Source organism: Rissa tridactyla, chromosome Z, assembly GCF_028500815.1.
Source record: "Rissa tridactyla isolate bRisTri1 chromosome Z, bRisTri1.patW.cur.20221130, whole genome shotgun sequence".
In the NCBI taxonomy this organism is placed as follows: domain Eukaryota; kingdom Metazoa; phylum Chordata; class Aves; order Charadriiformes; family Laridae; genus Rissa; species Rissa tridactyla.
In genome coordinates, this window is record NC_071497.1 from 14,430,320 (window position 1) to 14,449,597 (window position 19,278).

The 19,278-nt window shown below is 35.9% G+C and overlaps 1 protein-coding gene across 2 annotated transcripts in view; it reads left to right on the forward strand.

Annotated features, from left to right (window-relative positions):
* The window catches only part of IFT74 (intraflagellar transport 74), a 37,487-nt gene extending 21,198 nt beyond the window's left edge, over positions 1 to 16,289 (forward strand). For both annotated transcript variants that reach the window (XM_054186801.1, XM_054186802.1), the window contains 7 exons: positions 2,607 to 2,660; positions 5,322 to 5,419; positions 6,400 to 6,526; positions 10,237 to 10,400; positions 11,073 to 11,198; positions 13,644 to 13,704; positions 15,421 to 16,289. In XM_054186801.1, the coding sequence (XP_054042776.1) occupies positions 2,607 to 2,660; positions 5,322 to 5,419; positions 6,400 to 6,526; positions 10,237 to 10,400; positions 11,073 to 11,198; positions 13,644 to 13,704; positions 15,421 to 15,536 (746 nt within the window). In that variant the 3' untranslated portion in view covers positions 15,537 to 16,289. The remainder of the gene's footprint in view (positions 1 to 2,606; positions 2,661 to 5,321; positions 5,420 to 6,399; positions 6,527 to 10,236; positions 10,401 to 11,072; positions 11,199 to 13,643; positions 13,705 to 15,420) is intronic.
* The last annotated feature ends 2,989 nt before the right edge of the window (positions 16,290 to 19,278 follow it).

A 19,278-nucleotide genomic window follows, 5' to 3' on the forward strand; every position in this document is an offset into this window, starting at 1 on the left:
AGCAAACACCTGCTGTAGTACATTAGGCTAGGTTATGTTGGGATTTGTCGTAGCACTGGAAGTCACAGTTACTTAGTTTGAGCGTAGGCCCTCAACAGCTGTGGAACATTCTCCTTAAAATGGCGATTCATCCTACGAAAATCCTTCTTCTAATTGTAAGGACTATTGTTTAGATAGGAGTTACATAACTATGTGCATACATTTGGGAAAGCTTTCTAACAAGTTATTTAAATTCTATAGGACTGATGAATTAATGTGTTTATGTCCTTTTTACTTTTCTTGGGCAATCAGTGTAAAATTTGGCTGTAAATTTCTTCAAGGTGAACAAATATTTCTAAAATTGACCCTAAACAGATGTTTCATACATCTATTTCTCATCTTTTGCATAACAAAATATTTCATATTTCTCCAGATATTTCATTATTTTCGCGCAAATAATTTGTTAAGACTGTTTTATTAGCTTTCTTGTTTCCAGATAATATCATTGCCAACTTCACTATTCTGCTTTAATTTTTCCTTTTTTGTTTGGCTTGCAACTCTTTTTTTGTATCTTTGGAGAAATGCAGAAGGTAAGAAGTGAGTTGCTTATTGCATTTTATAGTTTGGTTTACACACACAGTCATTCATTGCTGAACTGTATGTCTTTCACTGTTTTAGAAAAAAGAGTTCTATTGAACAAGAGGGTTTAAACCGTATGTAGGAGGAAGCACGTGCTCTCTCTCAACCTGTGAGGAACAGTCAGGATATTCAGAATAAAGTTACTTTGTGGTATAATACAGAGGGAATTATACCTGTTGGTATAACATGGAGGGAATAAAGAAGATATTCATAAGGAGTAGCTTTAAGACACAGCAATCTAAATTCCCAATGCCCTCTTCTGTAGTGAACGGAGAGAGAATCACAGAGGACCATTCATACTTCTGCTCTAAATCAGCACCTTGGTGTGTCCTTTAGATTCCTTTTCTCTCTCCCGCCCTGGTCAACTTACTTCTGGCTCAGTATTTAAACTGTTCATTACAAAGCATTCCCAAAACTTCAGCTCCTGAAGTTTTTTAGTTAAATTTAAGGTAAAATAGCCAGTGAAGAAGAAATTAAGGATTTTTTTAATGTTTCAGGATAAGTTTTTCAGCACTAGGAACATTTTTGAGTGGGAGAAACAAAATAAAAAGACTGTAAATAGAAATAACTGGTTTTAGTTTTCACTTAAGAAAGTCTAAACAAGTAAAATGTCCACCCACTTATTTTATGTTCCATATATTAACAGTTACCTTTAACTGATTAGTCAAAATCAACATTAACTAGTAATGGAATAGACTTAACACTTTATAAATTGCATGAGAAGCTAGGATATTGATACAATAATGCCATATTTTGAAGAAAACTGCTCTGTAAAGACATTTCAAAGGTTGTGTTCTTTATTTCAATTTTTTTTTTCTTTAAACATTTGGCAGATCATGTGGCTCTCTGTTTCGTGGATCACTGTAACTAGGCATTTTAAGAGTAGAACATACTGAGTTATTAAGTGTTGGAGACTGGCCTTGCAAAATGAAAGAGAGAATCCAGCAAGGAACAAAGCCACAGCTGCAAGGAAGCTGGAGTAGAATCACAGTCCCTTAGGGGCCCACGGGTGTTTTTATTGTTTATATATACTAGATAAAAAGGAAAGCCTGAGAGGTTACAAGTAAAAAAGACCTGGAGAAATTTGCTTGCTCAGTTATATTTGTATCTACTTCATTTTTTTTTCTTTGTATTCTTTAAAGTTATAAGATTATGCTGAAAATTAACCAGTGACCACAACACAAATATTAAAAATTTACATGTTTGAAACTTAAAATTATTCTTAGGAGCTGAATTGTCTCATCTCCTTGAAACCTGTGACAAATATATCAGGTTCTCCCACTTTACTAGTACATTTTAATTAAGAGCTATTTATAGTCAGTGGTTGGATTTTAAAATGGAGTGAATTATGTGTTGTGTGTTATTCAGTACTCCTAAAACAGCTATAAAGAATGAGAATGGAAATGTTATTTTAAACTCAATTTAGAAAGCTTTCTTTTATTTTATTTTCTGCATTTTATTTTCCTATGCCATTACTTGTGCAGTTTTCCTGTTTATTTCCCTGAGATTGTCACACTGTTGCTTACAAGCTGTGTATCCTTATGAAAGTCCATTCTAATAGGTGAAAGTGCAATTAAAATGGCCTATACGGTAAACAGAGCTGCAGAACGTTTTAACTAACCATGACGCCCAAATACACAAAAACATTTGTTCTCTATTATTCATTCATCTGAATTCATCTGACTTCATAAAATCCTATGAACTTTCTTTTTTCAAACTAAGTATTTATCCCACTCTTATTTATCGAGAATTCTAACCTAAAAAAGGTTCTAAAAATTGCATTGAGGCTGATTTATTGCGCTAATTATATTCCTTTTAATATAGAACTGTGTATGACATAGTTGAAGTGACTACATTAAATGACATGGGATGAGTCGTGTAGTTTCTAGGCATGCAGAATTTTTATTTTTAAAACTGACATTTTGCCTACCTAAAGGAATCCAGGACTGAGGCAGCATAAAGTTCAATCAATGTAACCTCTATTGCAGGAGAGGAAAACTGGAAATACAAGGAGCTGAAGAAGAGGGAAGAAAGCATGGATAGTAAGTTGTCTAATATACTTTAATTAGGTCTAATTCAACTAAAGTACAGGTTTTCTGGTATTGTTAACACTGAGTTAATTCAGAGCTGAAAAGAACTGATGTCCTGATCTTTGCATAAAGTTTCTGTGATCTGCTTCAGAACAAGATAATTGATATCATAGCACTTACAGGTACAAATATTTGGAGCATCTTTCAAGGCTTTTCATCAAACATTAAAGGTCTTTGGGTCTTAGGAACACACCTCTATTTTATGAATTAATTTTAAAATTAATTTAAATAAAAGATATGTAAAACCAGCTGTTCAGATATGTACAGAGCTGTTTTTAAAATATATCCTATTGCTAGTATACTGTAGTAGGCAGCTTACAAAAAAAGTTGGTCTGTTACTGAGCAAAACGGGAAAATAATCAATAAATATGCCATGAAGGCCAAAGTATGTAATACCTTATTCTAACAGTATTCTCTAAAAATATTCAATGTAACTTATGGCTAGCATGATACTGAAAAAAGGTCTCAGGTGACAATAAAGAAAGATGGATAAGAGCATACTTAAGAGAGTTTTTGTATTTTCAAATTACCTGATTTCCTGAGAACCAAAAGGGCAAAAGCTTGCTTGATCTTGATTTTCAGTATGAATAGAGACTATGAAAGCAGGGCCTCCTGATCGTTGTGACTTTTTGGTGTTTGGTTCTGCTACTGCCCTACGCTGCTTCAGGCTCAGTTTTATAAAATCATATATTTGTGGATGTAAAGTGCTTTAGTTTGCTCTTGTTTCATATTTTTGAATGGTTTTCCTTCATGAAGGTGCTTTTATTTCGTTCCTCTGCCTTCCCTATATATATGCTTTGGGAGATTCAATATCCTCATTGCCTACAGCTTCCTTGGAAGCAAATAAATAGTTTTTATCAAGATACTGCAATGAACTTATTTAAGACCTCTTGCTAAGACACATCAAAGGCATGGCATCATCTGTTACGTGGAAAAGAAGTGTCTCAGACCCCCACAAGACACAGGTGTTGATGAAGCCTTTGCTCACTACTAGGACACTATAAACAGTTAAATGTGATTGAAAGTTTTGTGTGTATTAGGTTATCTGAGTGATTCTCTTTGTAAAAATTACCCACTTAATTTTTTAACCAAAAATTGGAAGAATACCTCACATGTTTTACAAATGTGTTGTACAATGACTTTTATTGACCTCTAAGAATTCCAAGTGTCTTTCATCCTGAAATCTCCGCCTGAGAGGTAGTCTTTGTAGTATCTTGGTATTGTCCCCTGGCTCCAATAATGCACATTTTCCCCTCTAAAAGTTTTAGAAGCTGACTCTGTGAAGTGTCTCTGTTAACTCTTTCATGGACAGCATTGCAGATAATGTCAGATATCATAACATATCAAAACAATAGTTTCCTTATCCATAAATGTTTTATTAATAAAGAATTTTAAAATTAGGTATTTTTAAATAATCCTGGATGCTCTGGGATCCGCAGTTCCTATTCCTCATCAGTAGCTCCTTCTGTCTTCTTTCTCTGTTCCCAAATAATTCATCTTGAATTTACTGTTATGTAATCCTTCTTGCTCAAACAAGCAGCTCTCCCCTTTTTCATCCAGCTAGAAAACTTGCAAACTCTTACATCTCCTCAGTGCTCCTGTGTACATAGTCCATGTTTTGTGAGGACACCCAGCAAGAAAGGGATGATCATAACTTATAGCCCTGGGTGGCATCTTGTTGGGCCTCTGACTTACATGTGGTGGGTCCAGCACCTTTTTTTCAATATGTCTGTCACCAGGAATACAATGTAGTATGCCTAGGACACAAATACAGAGTGCATACCACCACTACAACTGTCTTGTCAGATTCATAGAATCACAGAATCACAGAATCTTCATGGTTGGAAAAGACCTTTGAGATCATCGAGTCCAACCAAACAACCTACAATCTCTGCCACTAGAGCATGCCCTGAAATGCCACATCTAGACATTTCTTAAACACCTCTAGGGATGGTGACTTAACCACCTCCCTGGGCAGGGTGCTCCAGTGCCTGACCACTCCTTCAGTAAAGTAATTCTTCCTAATATCTAATCTAAACCTCCCCTGCTGCAACTTCAGACCATTTCCTTCAGTTGGACACTTATTAGAATGAATATAAATAAGAGATGCAGCAAAGGGACATCATACTGAAAGAAGGAGATGGTCACAGGTCCTCAGCAGTGTTTGGCATTTAGTTCAGGCTATTAGAGGTAGTGAAGTGAGACATTTCCTTTATTTAGTAGCTTATTTTTATAGCTTTCAGAAAAATGAAGACCAACAGCTGCCTAGACAGGCATTCAGAAAGGTGTCAGAAATGATGGTGGTGAAACTCCTTTCCCATTGGGTGGCACCCCTCACCTAAACAGTATCTGAGAAGGTGGTGACCTCATGTCACCTATCAGTCGAATATGTGTCTCTGGAAAAGTTGTCCTCTTTTTCATTCCCATTCATAAGTTGACAAGTTTCAAGGATTCTTATCACATGTCTCTTTAAATAAACCATTAATCTTAAAGTAACCTGTTTGAAATTGTGCAGCTTATCAATTTAATACAAGGTTATGGCTGGAAACAATGAGGGCTTGTGCTGTACTCATGCAAGTAACAGTGTTCTTTATCATGCTTCTTGTTGTCTAGATTTTCTTGAGACTTTTGAAGAGGTGAAGAATCAGGAATTGGAACGAAAGGCCCAAATAGAAGCCAACATTGTTGCACTCCTGGAGCACTCAAGCAGGGTAAGTGCATTTCCCTCCTCCTGTGCCAAGCTAGGAATTTAGAAGCACAGAACAGGAGAATGAATGGATAAAGAAGGATGGTAAGGGTGGCGGGTTTTGTATATTATCCAGTCAATATCTGTATGATAATCTCTTAAAAGTATTAAACTATGTACAGCTGTAGTTTAAAAAAAAAAAAAAAAAAGAAAGCTTTGTTTAATTTCTCTTTATTTCTGGGGAAAGAGTTTTGAATATTAGATAATACCGGTGACCAGAATAAAACAAATGTTTACATAATTGCTCTAACTCATCATCGTTACTATAATGGCCATTATTCCATTCATGATAAACATTTCAGAATACTGCTAGTAGAACTACTGCAATATTTTGTTCACCTGAAGTCTGCAAATCTCGGTTCATGGGTATTCTGTCAATACTATTAAGTAAAAGACAACATTACAGTTGTCTCTCTGATCTACTAAAATTATGTCTAGAGTACCCTGCTGTGTAGTATTTAATGTAAACACTTTAGAAATTGTTCCCATTTGCAGTGTGCCATTTTTTTGCATTTTCAAAACATTTTTTCTTTTAACATTTTTGATTCCTATGGAATTTTTTCTCATAGAAATCTTTCAGCTGTGTAATACTTTGATTATATCACCACTTTAATTGTCTTCTAACTCTTTCAGTATGGTATACCATAAGGTATATTTTACGCAATGACACTTAATTTAAAAGAGATCAATACGGCAACACAGTTTATACTTGCTGCATTTTTGTTTCATCTTGTCTGGCCTGGCCATCTTTTATCAAAAGCTGGCAGAATGAAAATCACTCACATTTAAGTCAGTTCAGACTATTTCCAGTATTTTCAGTCTTTGCAGTAGAAAAGCCAAATAATAGACAATGTACTAGGACAGGAGAGATTTTTACTTGTCCAGTTACCATTTGTTGTTTCAAAGATACAGCATGTTCTCGTTATTGTTATTGGTAACACACAGAATGTGAATCGTATGAAACAAATTTCATCTGTTACCAATCAAGAGCTGAAGATAATGCAGGAAGACCTCACTTTCAAATCAAATGAAATGCAGAAATCACAGAGTACTGCTAAGAATCTGCTTACAGGTGAGATCACCAATGAATTTTCAGATTCATTCCTTAAAAAAATTAAAATTGTTACACTAATAACAAGATCAGTGATCTTCAAATACTGAAATACGAATAAAGTGTCAAATTTACAAATTGAAACTCTTGTGGGTAACAAGTTATTTATATTCCTCAGGAGTATTTCACTTACTATTATCAGAAAATTATGAGTTTCCTGGCACAGATGTACGTTAAACAGATGTATTTTAATATAGGGGTACAGAGTTCTTTGAGCTAGATGTTTGACTTACTAATATTCACCTTGCAATAAACATTTTTCATAATCTTAATGTAATTTTTAGTATATTGAAGTAGAGACACAGTTATCTAACCATGTGTTATTTGTAGATGTAGTTCTTAGTATCACTTACTTATCATTTGTGCCTTTCTAAAGGGGTATGTACCATGGGAGAATAACTGTCAACAACAGTAAATAGCTCTCAAATTCTCAGGCTTTGATTCTGCAAAGTGAATATTCATTTTGACATCACTTTGGAATTACTCAAATACTTAAGTGTAAGAATCTGCATGATCTAACCTGTAATTTCAAAAAGCAGACAGTATTTTTCTTTCATTTCTGTAACAAGTAGCTATTTAGTTCTTTATTTGCACTGTTTATAGTAGAATTGTTCTCATAATTCTAAGCCTTTGCCAATATCATTATTGGTTCAGCAAGCCTTTCCTTGTTTGTTTGCCTGAAAGGAAGGGGCAGGAATTAAGAACCATAAATCATTTTCTCAGAGGGCTTTTACGTGCTGTACTTGGTAGTAATTTTCAAAATAGGAGCCTGTATTGTAACTTCAAAGTGGTTATGTGCAATAAAGAAGTTGTTATGCACAGAGCGTTACAGAAATTGATTGTTGTGTTGTGTGTTTGAACATTTAGCGTTTGCTTGTCTGCAAATACTCATTTTGCAGTTGTAGTGTGGTTTAAAAAGCTGGGCCATGCATTAAAAGTTCATATATGACTTTTGTTCTTTTGTGTAAGCATTAATTCTTATTATATTACAGAGGATGTTCTGGAAGCACATAGCACTATAGAGACATTATTGAAAGACATATTTCTTTCTTCGCAAGGGGAGAAAAGGAAGTGACAGTACATAATTTTCAGCAGATCATTTAAATGATTCATAAGTAAACTTCTGAAAGCAGGGAGTCACAGATATTGTAACAAACAACTTAAAATTCTTTAAAAAATACAGTGAATGTTCAGTTTCAGTGAAAGTTCTTCCTAACCCTTGAATTATAGCACAGTCATCTTCAGGATTCTTTTGTTGTGATTAAAGTCTGGATTTACATATTTTCTTGACATAACAAAGATATAAAAAGTCCACCAGCAGAACCCTTAGGGGTAAAAAAAAAAAAAAGAAAAAAAAAAGGAAACCATGAAGAGTAAACAGAAGTGCTGATGGCATAGTTTCCCAAAAACATTTCCCTGGGTCACTGTAGTTTGGTCTGAGAGTTTGCTACTGCGTACACAGTGCCTGCTAGACGCTGCAACTTCATGGCGTATCAGAAGGAACTGGACTGCATCCTTTTCCTGTCTCTTCCCCTAGAGAAGTTTTGAGTTTTTTTAGTTTTGAGGTTTTTTTCATTGAGGCTATTGCTGGATAAAGATAAAATTCACCCCTTCCAGTTTCTTCCATTTTCACCAGACAGTGTGAATGGGTAGGAATAGCCCATTGCTGTCTCACCGTAGTTTTTATCAGTATACAGATAGAACAGTCTAAGAATCCTTTCTGGCTTTTTGGCATTTATGTTTTTATTACTCTTTGTATGTAAAATAAATCCTAATTAATCAACTATGTATTATTTTAAAATAACAAAATATAAATATTAGAACAACTCTATAAAATGTGAAAATGCTGTGATTAGGCCTAAATAAATCCTTAAGAAAATCTAAAGTTGTTTTCTGCTTTTCCCCTCCAATTTGAATTATTTTGATTTTATAATTCTATTTTTTACTGTTTTTAATGTTAAGGCCCTGATTTATTGAGGTCCTTAAGCATTTGCCTGTCTATAAACCACAGTGCCATAGAGAGAAGAGAAGTAGAGCTGTGGTCTGTTCAGTCCTGTTTTAGGGTCTGGCATTGACCAATACCAGGAACTTCAAAGTGAAACTATGTGCAATTATGAAATACTCTAGACACGGGGAAGGTGTTTTCTCAAGCCCTTTAGGGTGGAAGGCAGCATAAAGATCGAATCACAGACATGCAATGCAGTTTCAAACCTTTTATTTTTAAACCCTTCTTTCTACCAGTATGGATTTTTTTTTGTATTTATATAAATGCTCTTTGCACATACACCACCTTTTCAGTCTTACCTTGTAGAAGTGTGTTTCTCAGGATAATTGCATACTGTACACAAAAATCTTGGCTTTTTTTATTTTGAGGTTCCTAAAGAAATCCCCAAAGCACTCCGTAATAAGCCAGAAATGTTGATTAAAGCCAATATTTCACTCTAAAAAATGAGTATATGACACAAATACACAAGGGGAGAGAATAGTACCAAAATCTTGCCATGACAGGGTTTTGATCAGATGAGATTTTCCCAAATAATTCCACTAAGGAAACCATACCCACATTTTTTGGAAAGGTGAACTCTTCCTCTCGCTCATATGCCCATCCACTCCCTTCTGCCATAAAGATCTCTACTGCTTTGGTTAGTTGTGGGGGGGAACTTCCTACCCTTTTTCCAGGTGATCAGAACAAATCTGAGTGTGTGAGCAAAATATAGTCAAAGCTGAGAGAGGTTTCTTTGTGCTGCCTCATCCTGCCCAATAGCACGCTTTGGGAGATATTTTAGAATGTAGGAAAAAACCTGCATTATGTGTGTCATTCTTCTGAGTTAGACGCAACTCTCAAACGTGAGATTATGTAGCCATGTGTTTCAATGTTCAGGAACATGAAGAAAATAAAATGACACGGCTGCAGGTCAGAAAACCACCCAAACCAAGTCTAGCCACATCTAGTCCTTCCACAGGGTGGATAATTTGTCCCCAAAACTGGATCAAGTATATTTTTTGTGTATCTCTCTTAAGCATCTCATGTCTGAACAGTTTCAGTCTTTACATCTCTCTTCATATAAGAATCCATTCATACTTCTAATTCCTTTAATTACCTGTATCTCTGTTGTTTCTTTTTAATGGATTGTCAGAAGTAAATGCTGTATATTGTTGCACATGCTCATTTTGTAAGGTTTGACAGTTCTGTGGAGATACAGAAGTATTTTCCTGTACAGAGTGAATATTTAAAGCAAATTTGGCTATTTACTGTCATAAAACTAAGACTTATCATATACAAGCAACATAAATAATAACAACATGATGCTAAAAAACTTATAAAAATATATTTTTTAAATTGTCTGCAGTTTTGCAGTCAACTTTTTGTACAGTATCACCACTGCTTTAAGACTTGAAATTGACTGATACTATAAACAACTTTAACAACAGAAATACCCCATTGTGATATAGGAAATCACCACATTTTCATTACTCTTCACTTACAGACTATAATACAGTAATTGTACTAAAGGAGTCTGATTTACGGAATGATTGTGAAGATCAATTTTTTTTCGTTCATTCACATTAACATTCCCATGAATATCAAAATCAGAAAGATATGCAGGAGCTGTTTGTGTTGCTTAAGTATTCTGCACTGTTAATTAGAGATTGTGTATCTGTTGATCTAGAGAGTCAAAAACTACAGATGGACCTACAGAAGATGGAACTCTTGGAGGGCAAGATGGTTGATGAACTGGCTTCTCTTAAAGACAAAATGGAACAAACAAAAACAGAGTTGGAGGTCTATAATAATTTGCCAGCTCTGAAAGCATCAGGAGAAGAGAAGAAAAAGGTAATGAAAGCAATGAACCCTTGGATTATACAGAATTTGTGTGGTTTTGATCACCTAGTGGAGGGGAATCCAGGCTTGTGACTGGGAATCCTGACTGATAGCTGAAAACTGGGCTCGCACACCAGTACAAAGGCTTGCACACGTGGTGCTTCTCTGCTTATATATGTGATTTATTAACTGGGTACATGTAGCAGGCTATCAGCTGGATACCTTTCAATAACTTCCTTCCCCAAAATCTTCCATTTATTTTAGTGATTCATCTGAAGTTTTCTGCTGTAACTTATGACTACCTGTAAGTTTGAATTTAGCCATCTAACCACAGAACCCAAACAAAAAAGAAAAATCCATCCTGCATGTATTTGCTCGAAGACAAACTCTATCTAGAGCACTATCAATTTAACGTGATAAATTTCCTACAAATTCTTAACATCAGTGTTCCCACGTGTGCTGATATAATATGGTCTAAGCCTACAACTTGGTCATAACCATTAAATTCTTTAAGATAGAGAATGCATTGATGGAGAAAAGCCTTATGAGTTCTTTATGCATGTGATCTTGTTCTGAAAGGAAGAAAAAGTAGCATCCTGAAAGCTGTATTAAAATAATTAGTCTATAGCCCACAGCAAATGAACTCATCCATTAATCAGTTTCTGTTGTTTTTTTTCCAACTAGAGACTCCAGGATGACAAAGAAAAATTAACAAAACGAAGCCATGCTTTTAAGAAAGTAATGGAACAATTGAATACAGAGTATGAGACACTAAAGAGAGAGCTGCAAGACAATGAGACACATTCTCAGGTATAGCTCAAGCGACGTATTACCTCTTCAGTTGTTTCTATTGCAGTTTTAATTTTCTTGTACACATGAAGCATTGTGTCGACGGAATCAGTTTATTCCTTCTCAGTGAGTTTTCAAAATTGTGTGTTCTAAATGCATAGCCGTGTTTTCTGTTTTCAAACAGAAGTTAATATCATGCCAGTAAACTTCTTGTAAGGTTTGGATTTCAAAGTTACTAGACAGAGATCTTTCTGAGCTTAAAAATTAATCCTTTGTGTGAATCCTTTGTTTAAATGTTTGTATTTATCTTGCTCAGATCTCTCCACTTCTGCCATTTCTTTGCTTGAGGAGTTTCGAGGACCAACTTAGAAAGAAACTACAGGAAAAAAAAGTCACTGCTAATTAGATAAGATCCCTTTTAAAGTTACAGTAGTAAGTTTTTTCTTGCAGTCTATATTATTCCATTTCCCTTTTTCCAATCCTTCTTCTCCTTGCAGACCACTGAAGTTTTAGGATTTGTTCAGACTTCTTTAAACCCAAGGAACTTTGGTATACAAGTATATTAACATTTATATTTCAAAAGTGAATCAGGAAAGAAGATGTTTATAAACTCTTGAACAGCTTTGATTCTTCCATTGTAAACACCCATAAATTGCTGTCATTTTGGCAACAGAACTTTACTGGCATATAGGTTTGAATGCACAGAAGGAAAATGGAAAACCTCCAAATAAGCTGAAAAATGGAAATTTCTTATTTTTTCTGCATTTCAGTGATTTTTGTTGTTTCAGGTTGTTGAGATCTTTGCCGCTTAAAACTGTAACTTTTTCCTTATTCAGTTAAAAGCTGAAGGTGGTGTTTGTACATATTTAAGGTAACTTTCTTCTGGAGTGAACTTTATGGTGCAGATGAGAAGGCATAGCTCTAATTGAGGAGGTACATGGATACACTCATAGCGTAAGATCATCGTGGTCTCACTCTAGGGTGATGATATAAATCCCCACAGCTGCACGCCAAAGTGCACAAGACTTCAGATATTGTATAATCTTTATGCCAAGATCACATTCTTATTCCTAGAGATAATGTAAATCAGAAATGGTCACCCAGCCGGTGTTAAGATACTTGCGTAATGATGCTAAAATTTTATATAAAGTAGTAGTTGTACAGCATTTCTTCAGTTCATTAAGCTGTGGCAGTTCTATTTCAATCTGTGCAAAAAGGATTTGTTTCTTTGCTTTTAATGTCATGAGTGTAAATGTCTTTAGGGTGAATAAAGGTATATCATAAAGTGGCTGATTAGTTGACATGCATCAAGCATTGTGAAGTACAAATAGCGTTTACGTATCTTGAGGGTTCGTGCAATTTTGCAAGCAGTAAACCGTATGAGTTGTAGTGTTCAAGGAGTTACTATAAAAATACAACGAATATTTCCTTTGGTATATATCGGACTGTTTTAAACCTAGGCTCCTTTACCAGCTGTATTGCACGTAGCAACATCTACAAAGGGGGCAGTAAAAGTTATAATTGGTGAGAAATATCATATCTTGGGAAAAAATGACATTTTTGCTGTGAAGCAGTACACTAGACAACTTACTCTTCACCATAAGATTTACTTTGAGTAATATAGCAAGTATTTTCATATCTTCTGGCTTAAGTATAAGCTTTTAAGTAAAATGTTGCAGTATTTTCCCAATTTATTACCTTAGTTTCCACAGAAAGTTTAGTCTCAGAACGATTTTCAGTTTTTGCATTTAAAAATAACATCTGCCTATCTTGAAATGCAGAACCTTGAACAGTAGCATCAGAAAAACAAATATTATAAAATTGTATTGTAAGGAAGCAGCCATCGATATAATGTCCACATTAGTTTCCTGTTGATGCTGAAAGTATTGAAGAAGTGCCAGCACTTAACCCACACTCCTACAATCTTCTCACTGCAGCTCTGTTCTTATCACAGCTTCTGGCATCAGACAGGAAACTTAACTATGGAAGTAAGGAAGTTTCTTCTGTATAGCTCAAAGTCCAAGACAGTGTCAGGAAATATTGTATCTTTGGTGATTTTAGATCTTACTGATTTTAAGAAGAGATCGTTTCAATGATATGAAGTATAATGAGAATGGGTATCTCCCTGCAGTGTTCACCTTTTTACTTCTGACTTGCTTACACATTTCCCTATGTGACAAGTCTTGAATTCTCATCTGATTTTATCCATCTACCACTGCAGTTGCATACAGTGCTCTTTTATAGGTAGATATATAAAATGTTAAATTATATTCAGGTTAATCACTAGTAGTTTTAAAAATCATTTTGCCGTGGTTTGTCATATTTGCAGGTTTTTTTTGTGAGATAACTTTGATCTTACAAGGTGATAGAGCACAACGTATCGATACAACAGTTTTCGGAGATTCTTTGTGTGAAGTACGTCTGTAATAATTGTTGTTTTCATTTTGGCTTTTTTTGTGTTTTCAGCTTACAAATTTGGAGAGGAAGTGGCAGCACCATGAGCAAAATAACTTTATGATGAAGGAATGTATCCTTTTCTTTAAGAAATACAGTGAAATTCACACACTGTATTAATTGAGGAAGAAGTCTGTTTCCTCCAGCAGAATAAGACAGGACGGAATGAGGAGCAGGAGACACGGGAGGAGGGGAAAGGTGATGCTTTGCAAATGTCTGATTAGCCAATAGATATTATATGGAGCGAAACTTGCATGTGTTGTCTGAAACAATTTTAAGGGGTCCTAATGCCTAATATTTGTCTTGCAGTCTGGAGTTTTTCCTGTTGGGTCGGTTTTGCCATTAGATTTCATATGAAGATCATCTTCACATATGTCTAGGATTATCTGAAATTAGCCAGCAAGTATAGCATTGTTTGAAAATCTCTACAACATAGTAACTTTTCATGGTATTTTAGTTATAAAACACAATAAATATCAATGATGAAAAAGTAAACAACAAATTGTATGCATTTAATGTATTTCGTATCAAATAAAAGAGGAATTGCATATTAGAGAGGAAAAAAATCAGATACATGGGATAGATAAATAAGGTATGACAAGAACATGCAAAATGGCTGGGGTGAGTGAACAGCAGAATTGAATTCCACTAATCATATAAGACCTTACAAAACATCAGCAAAATCTTATTTGCTGCAAGCGATTTTCATAAAGTAGTTTTTGAAATTAGGAAAGAACACTGAAGTTTTTTTAATTAGAATTGATGTTCTTCTTATCTTGTACAATTCTCCGTAGTTATTGTAGAGATCTGAGTGGGGCATAGTTGCAGTTTTATTTTTTATTCTATTTTTTTCTGATTCAAATTCACTTCAATAAATTCACTTCTTTAAAATTACTTATGAAACAAAATAACTGAAATAGATGCATAGAATCACTGTCACATGATTATATTACAAATGTAATTGGTAAAAGTAACCTTAAAGTTATCATCCAGTGTTGTGTGTTGGACAATGGACATGTCTCAGATAATGGCACAAGAATATATTTCAGGCAAGTCTGTAATAGCCTAGCCATCAGGGGAAAAAAATAATATAGGATCTGCATGTATTGTTATCTTTTTCATATACCAAATATCCTATTTCTCATATCTGCTCTAATTCTTAGGAAAAGTCTGAAAAAGGTCTTGGACAACATAACGTAACTGGAGCCATCTCCTCTATGACAAAGGCTCTACAGGAATATTTTATTAAGGCAAGAATCATGGATCCTATTTTTTCTAACAGAAAAATACTCTAAAACAAACTTAAGCGTTGTTGATTGGGATATTAAAAGGACCTCCTAACTTGCTATAACGCATTTCCTATCCAAGTGCAGACCCTTTTACAGAGTTTTATGCCTGCTTGAGCTAGTGGAAAGAAAGGTCCTACCTTCTTGGACTAGAACTTCTGTAGACAGAGTTCTAAAGTGCCAAATTGTATGGCTGCAATAGCTAACTGCCTTGAAATGGGTTTGTTTGCAGTGTAACAACAAGCAGAGTCTTCCACGAGGAACCTATTGCCTATAAAGATGAAAACAAAACTGACTTAGGCGTGTAGTCTCTTCTTTTTACCCTGCTTGGCATGAGATGACAGCTAGCGTAAATCTTTTAGATCCAATTTGATTTTTTTCCATTATTTGCAATCCTTTGACGGTTTTGACAGAAGGAAACTTACTGTATTGTGGTTCCCTTATGGTCTCAAATTATGCTAATATTTATACTGGCAGTTTGTTTCCTTAATTCTTTTAATCAGTTATAGCAACTAAAAGTCAGGAGAGTGACTACCAACCAATAATGAAGAACGTGAGAAAGCTGGTCACAGAATACAACAAAGCTCTCATAGAAGCTTTACAGAACATCAAGAACTGAGCTGAGGCACTTCCTTCCTGCCCCAGTGGACCGACAATGAGAGATGTGCACAGGCAGCGTGGAAAGCTGGATTACTGAGCTCATTTGCTCACCTCTACAGCAACAGATGTTCTTAAAAGTATTTTTCCAGGTTTTTAGAAGTCACGGGTTTTAATAGTATCCCTCCTTTTGCAACATTTAAAAATTTTAGGAATAAAGTTCTGAATATTAGAAACTTGTAGAAATAAAAAGGAAATGCTGCACAATGAGTGTAAAATCATCAGAATATTTTACTGAGAAACATTGCTGGATCGCGTCTCAAGTGTGAAGCTTCAGTCTGCTTTACACAATGAATCTCTAATTGTCTTGTAGTCCTATCCCTGCCAAACAGAATAGGAGTTTTCCCTGAATAAGGACTGCCTGACAGGCTCTCCTACACATTATCTTGAATGAAGTATGTAATAAGATAAATGGTAACATCAGCATACCATCCCTATTTAAATAGCAATTTTTTAAAAGTAATGAAAACATCTAAGGATTGCAAGCATCTTGTAAGTCAGAACTGCGTCATAGTGTAAAATTTTATAATAAAAGCAAGTGTACTTTGGATCTGTCAGCAAATTTTCATTTCCCAGTTAAATTCCTTATTTTACATTTTTTTAATGTAACGAGAGAACTGTGATAAAAAGTAGTGAAACATAGCTAATACTGACCTTGTGTGGCGCATTTTACTTTTGTAGTATTCACCAATAAAGGAAATAACAGGGAAAATTATTTATGGTTTTTGCAGTGTTTTATTTCCTCAGGTTTCAAGCTGCAGTGTCACAAGCAACCACTTCTTTGACAAAAATATATAGGAAGAAATTAAACATAGAACAAAACTAGGATTGATGCATAAATAACAATGTGCTTTATGATACAGAAATTTCAGAAAAATTTACATAAAACAAAATTTCCATGTATATATTTCCCTCACATTCTACATGTAATGTAATTATAAAATACCTGTTGATAATTTCCTCCACCTGGTATGTTATAAGCTAGTCCTGATCAAAGAGAAAAAAGCACAGTTGACTATTTTTACAAAAAATAATAAAAAACAGTGAGGTCTGGATTTATAGGCATTCTGCTCTCTCTTAGAGAACTTTTCCAAAAGAGGATTAGACTATATGGTCCACTTTACAGAAATGGAGTACAGAAAGAGTTAGAAAATGCACTGAGTCCATTAAAACAGAAGTTCTGTATTTTTGTCTCTAAATTTATCCAAATCTATGGTATGTCATTTACATACCATATAAAGAGGTATGTAAAACAAGAATATTGAAGGTTCTTGCACAGAGCACTGTGTTTCCAAATTCAGCACAGTAAACGCTGTTGCTCTGTATATTTGTGTCTGTATAACATTTAGAGATAATGGAACAGGATTTCTATAAACCTAGGACTGTTATCTATGGGAAATTCCCACTAATGTCTCTTCCTTCCTCTCAAAGTTTCAGCTATTCCAGAGAGAGCCCATTATTTGTTGAGATAAAGTTGAAGTCTAATACTCTCACCAATCAAACCATCAGCTGGAGAGATCGCCTCCTGAATTCCACTTGTGCAACAATAACATATTTTAATGAACAATGGAAAAAAGCTGCAGACTGAATAAACAGACTGCTTTAAATTTGCTTTCACTCAGGGCAGGGGACGGTTTTATTCCTTGGTAGTGATTCTCTAAAACAGCATGGTGAAGTTCACAGGTTCTTGTTGTGTTCCCTAGGAGATGCCTGTCACAAAAGCCCTCTCTCCAGCATGCTGTTCTCGTTCTACTGAAGGATCTCCAGATTACCTGTTTCTGTCTCAGAATCTCGTCCTTCATTCCTTTGCGGTTCATCCATATGGTCCTGGATGATGGTCATAGTACACGTGACTGAAAAGAACTGTGTGGATTCTGAATGGCCAGCTATGCAGCAGGTGCTTAATCTCCCTCTAGGAGATCAATAACTCATTCCCAGTAGTGAGCTGAGCAAATTGTATCCATATCTAGCTCCTAAAGTCTCTTTTTTTTTTTTTTTTAATACAAGTTTAAGTACCAGACACAGAGCACTTTTTTCACCAAAGCTCCTGTGTGTATATCAAGACACAAATTCAGTGACACAGGTCCTTCTACCTAAGCAATCTTTTATACATTTTTTATGCTGACTACATACTGACAGGACATTAATTAAGTGGCAGCTTCTATGGGGTGGAGAAGTTTAAAACCTTTTCTGCTCATATGTCTCACCAGGGCTGAGTAGAGGTAAGGATCACCTCCCACAGCCTGCTGGCAATGCTCTTCCTAACACACCCCAGCATACTGTTGGCCTTTTTTGCCATGCATTGTTGGCTCCTGGTCAGCTTGGTGTCCACCAATAAAGGACCCCAAGGTCCTTCTCAGCAAAGTTGCTTTCCAGCTACTCAGCCCCCAGTGTGTATAGGTGCCTGGGTTGTTCCTCCCCAGGGGCAGCAATGTGCATATACCATTGTGGAACTTCGTGAGATTCCTGTCTACCTGTTTCTCCAGCCTGTTGAGGTGCCTCTGAACAGCGGGACACCAAGCTGGTACATCAGCCACTCCTCCCAGCTTTGTACCATTTGCAGAATTGTTGAGGGTGTGATCTGACCCATCATCCAGGTCATGAGTGAAAAGGTTAAACAGTCCTGGCATAAGTATCCACCCAGGGGTACACCACTACTGACTGGCCTCCAGCTGGACTTTAGGCTGCTGAGCACATGGTGAACCCCAAGTCAGTTCTCAGTCCACCTCGCTGTCTGCTTACCTGAACCATATGTTGTCAGTTTATGAGCGTTTTATGGGAAACCGTGTCAAACACCTTCCTAATGTTGAGGTAAACAACATCCACACTTTTCTCCTGGCTCACTGAGTTAGTTGCCTCATTGTGGAAGGCTATCAGGCTGGTTAAGCTTAATTATCCCTTCATAAACCTCTGCTGTCTACTCATGACCATCTTCTCATCTTTCACGTGTCTGGAAATGGTTTCCAGCATAAGTTGCTGCATCAGTTTCTCAAGGATCAAGGTAAGCCTGACCAGCTTGTAGTTCCCTGGCTCGCTCTTCTTGCTCTTCCTAAAGATAGGAGTGACATTTGCTTTCTTTCAGTCTTCAGATCACCATGAAAAAAAGATAATCGAGAATGGCCTCGCAATGCCATCAGCCACCTCCCTCTGCACATGTTGTGTACATCCCAACAAGCCCCATGGATTTACATATGTCCAGTCTTTAGAAGTTCCCTAACCTGGTCCACCTCTGGGAAGATCCCACTGAGGCATTAGGAGACCAGGTTTTACGGTGTCTGTCACTCCAAATCCCACTTCACTGGCACATGGCATGGAAATAAGCATTTTGGTTTCCAAATCTTCAACCGAAGGGACTGTTATTTCTGTGCTATGTTTTGTGCATGAGGATAAGCATAGGAGCTCATCTTCTTATTGGTCTCCCTGCTTCATCTTGCCTTCACTGCTTTTCACTGTGATGAAAAAAAACTTATTTTTCTTTCCAAACCAGTTGTTTTTTTTCCTTGCACTGGTGAGCTTAGAAGATGACATGCAGCACACCTGTGAGGAATTCCAGGCAGGCAGAACACTGAGATTCTTTTTTAGTTTTTTCTGGCTGACAACATTAGTTAATGTTAATGCTTCTTAGTGCTGTTTCACAATCAGAGGGATGCGTTTCCAAAGTGAAGCATTTGTAAAGTCTTTCAGCACACCGCTATTTTTTTGCT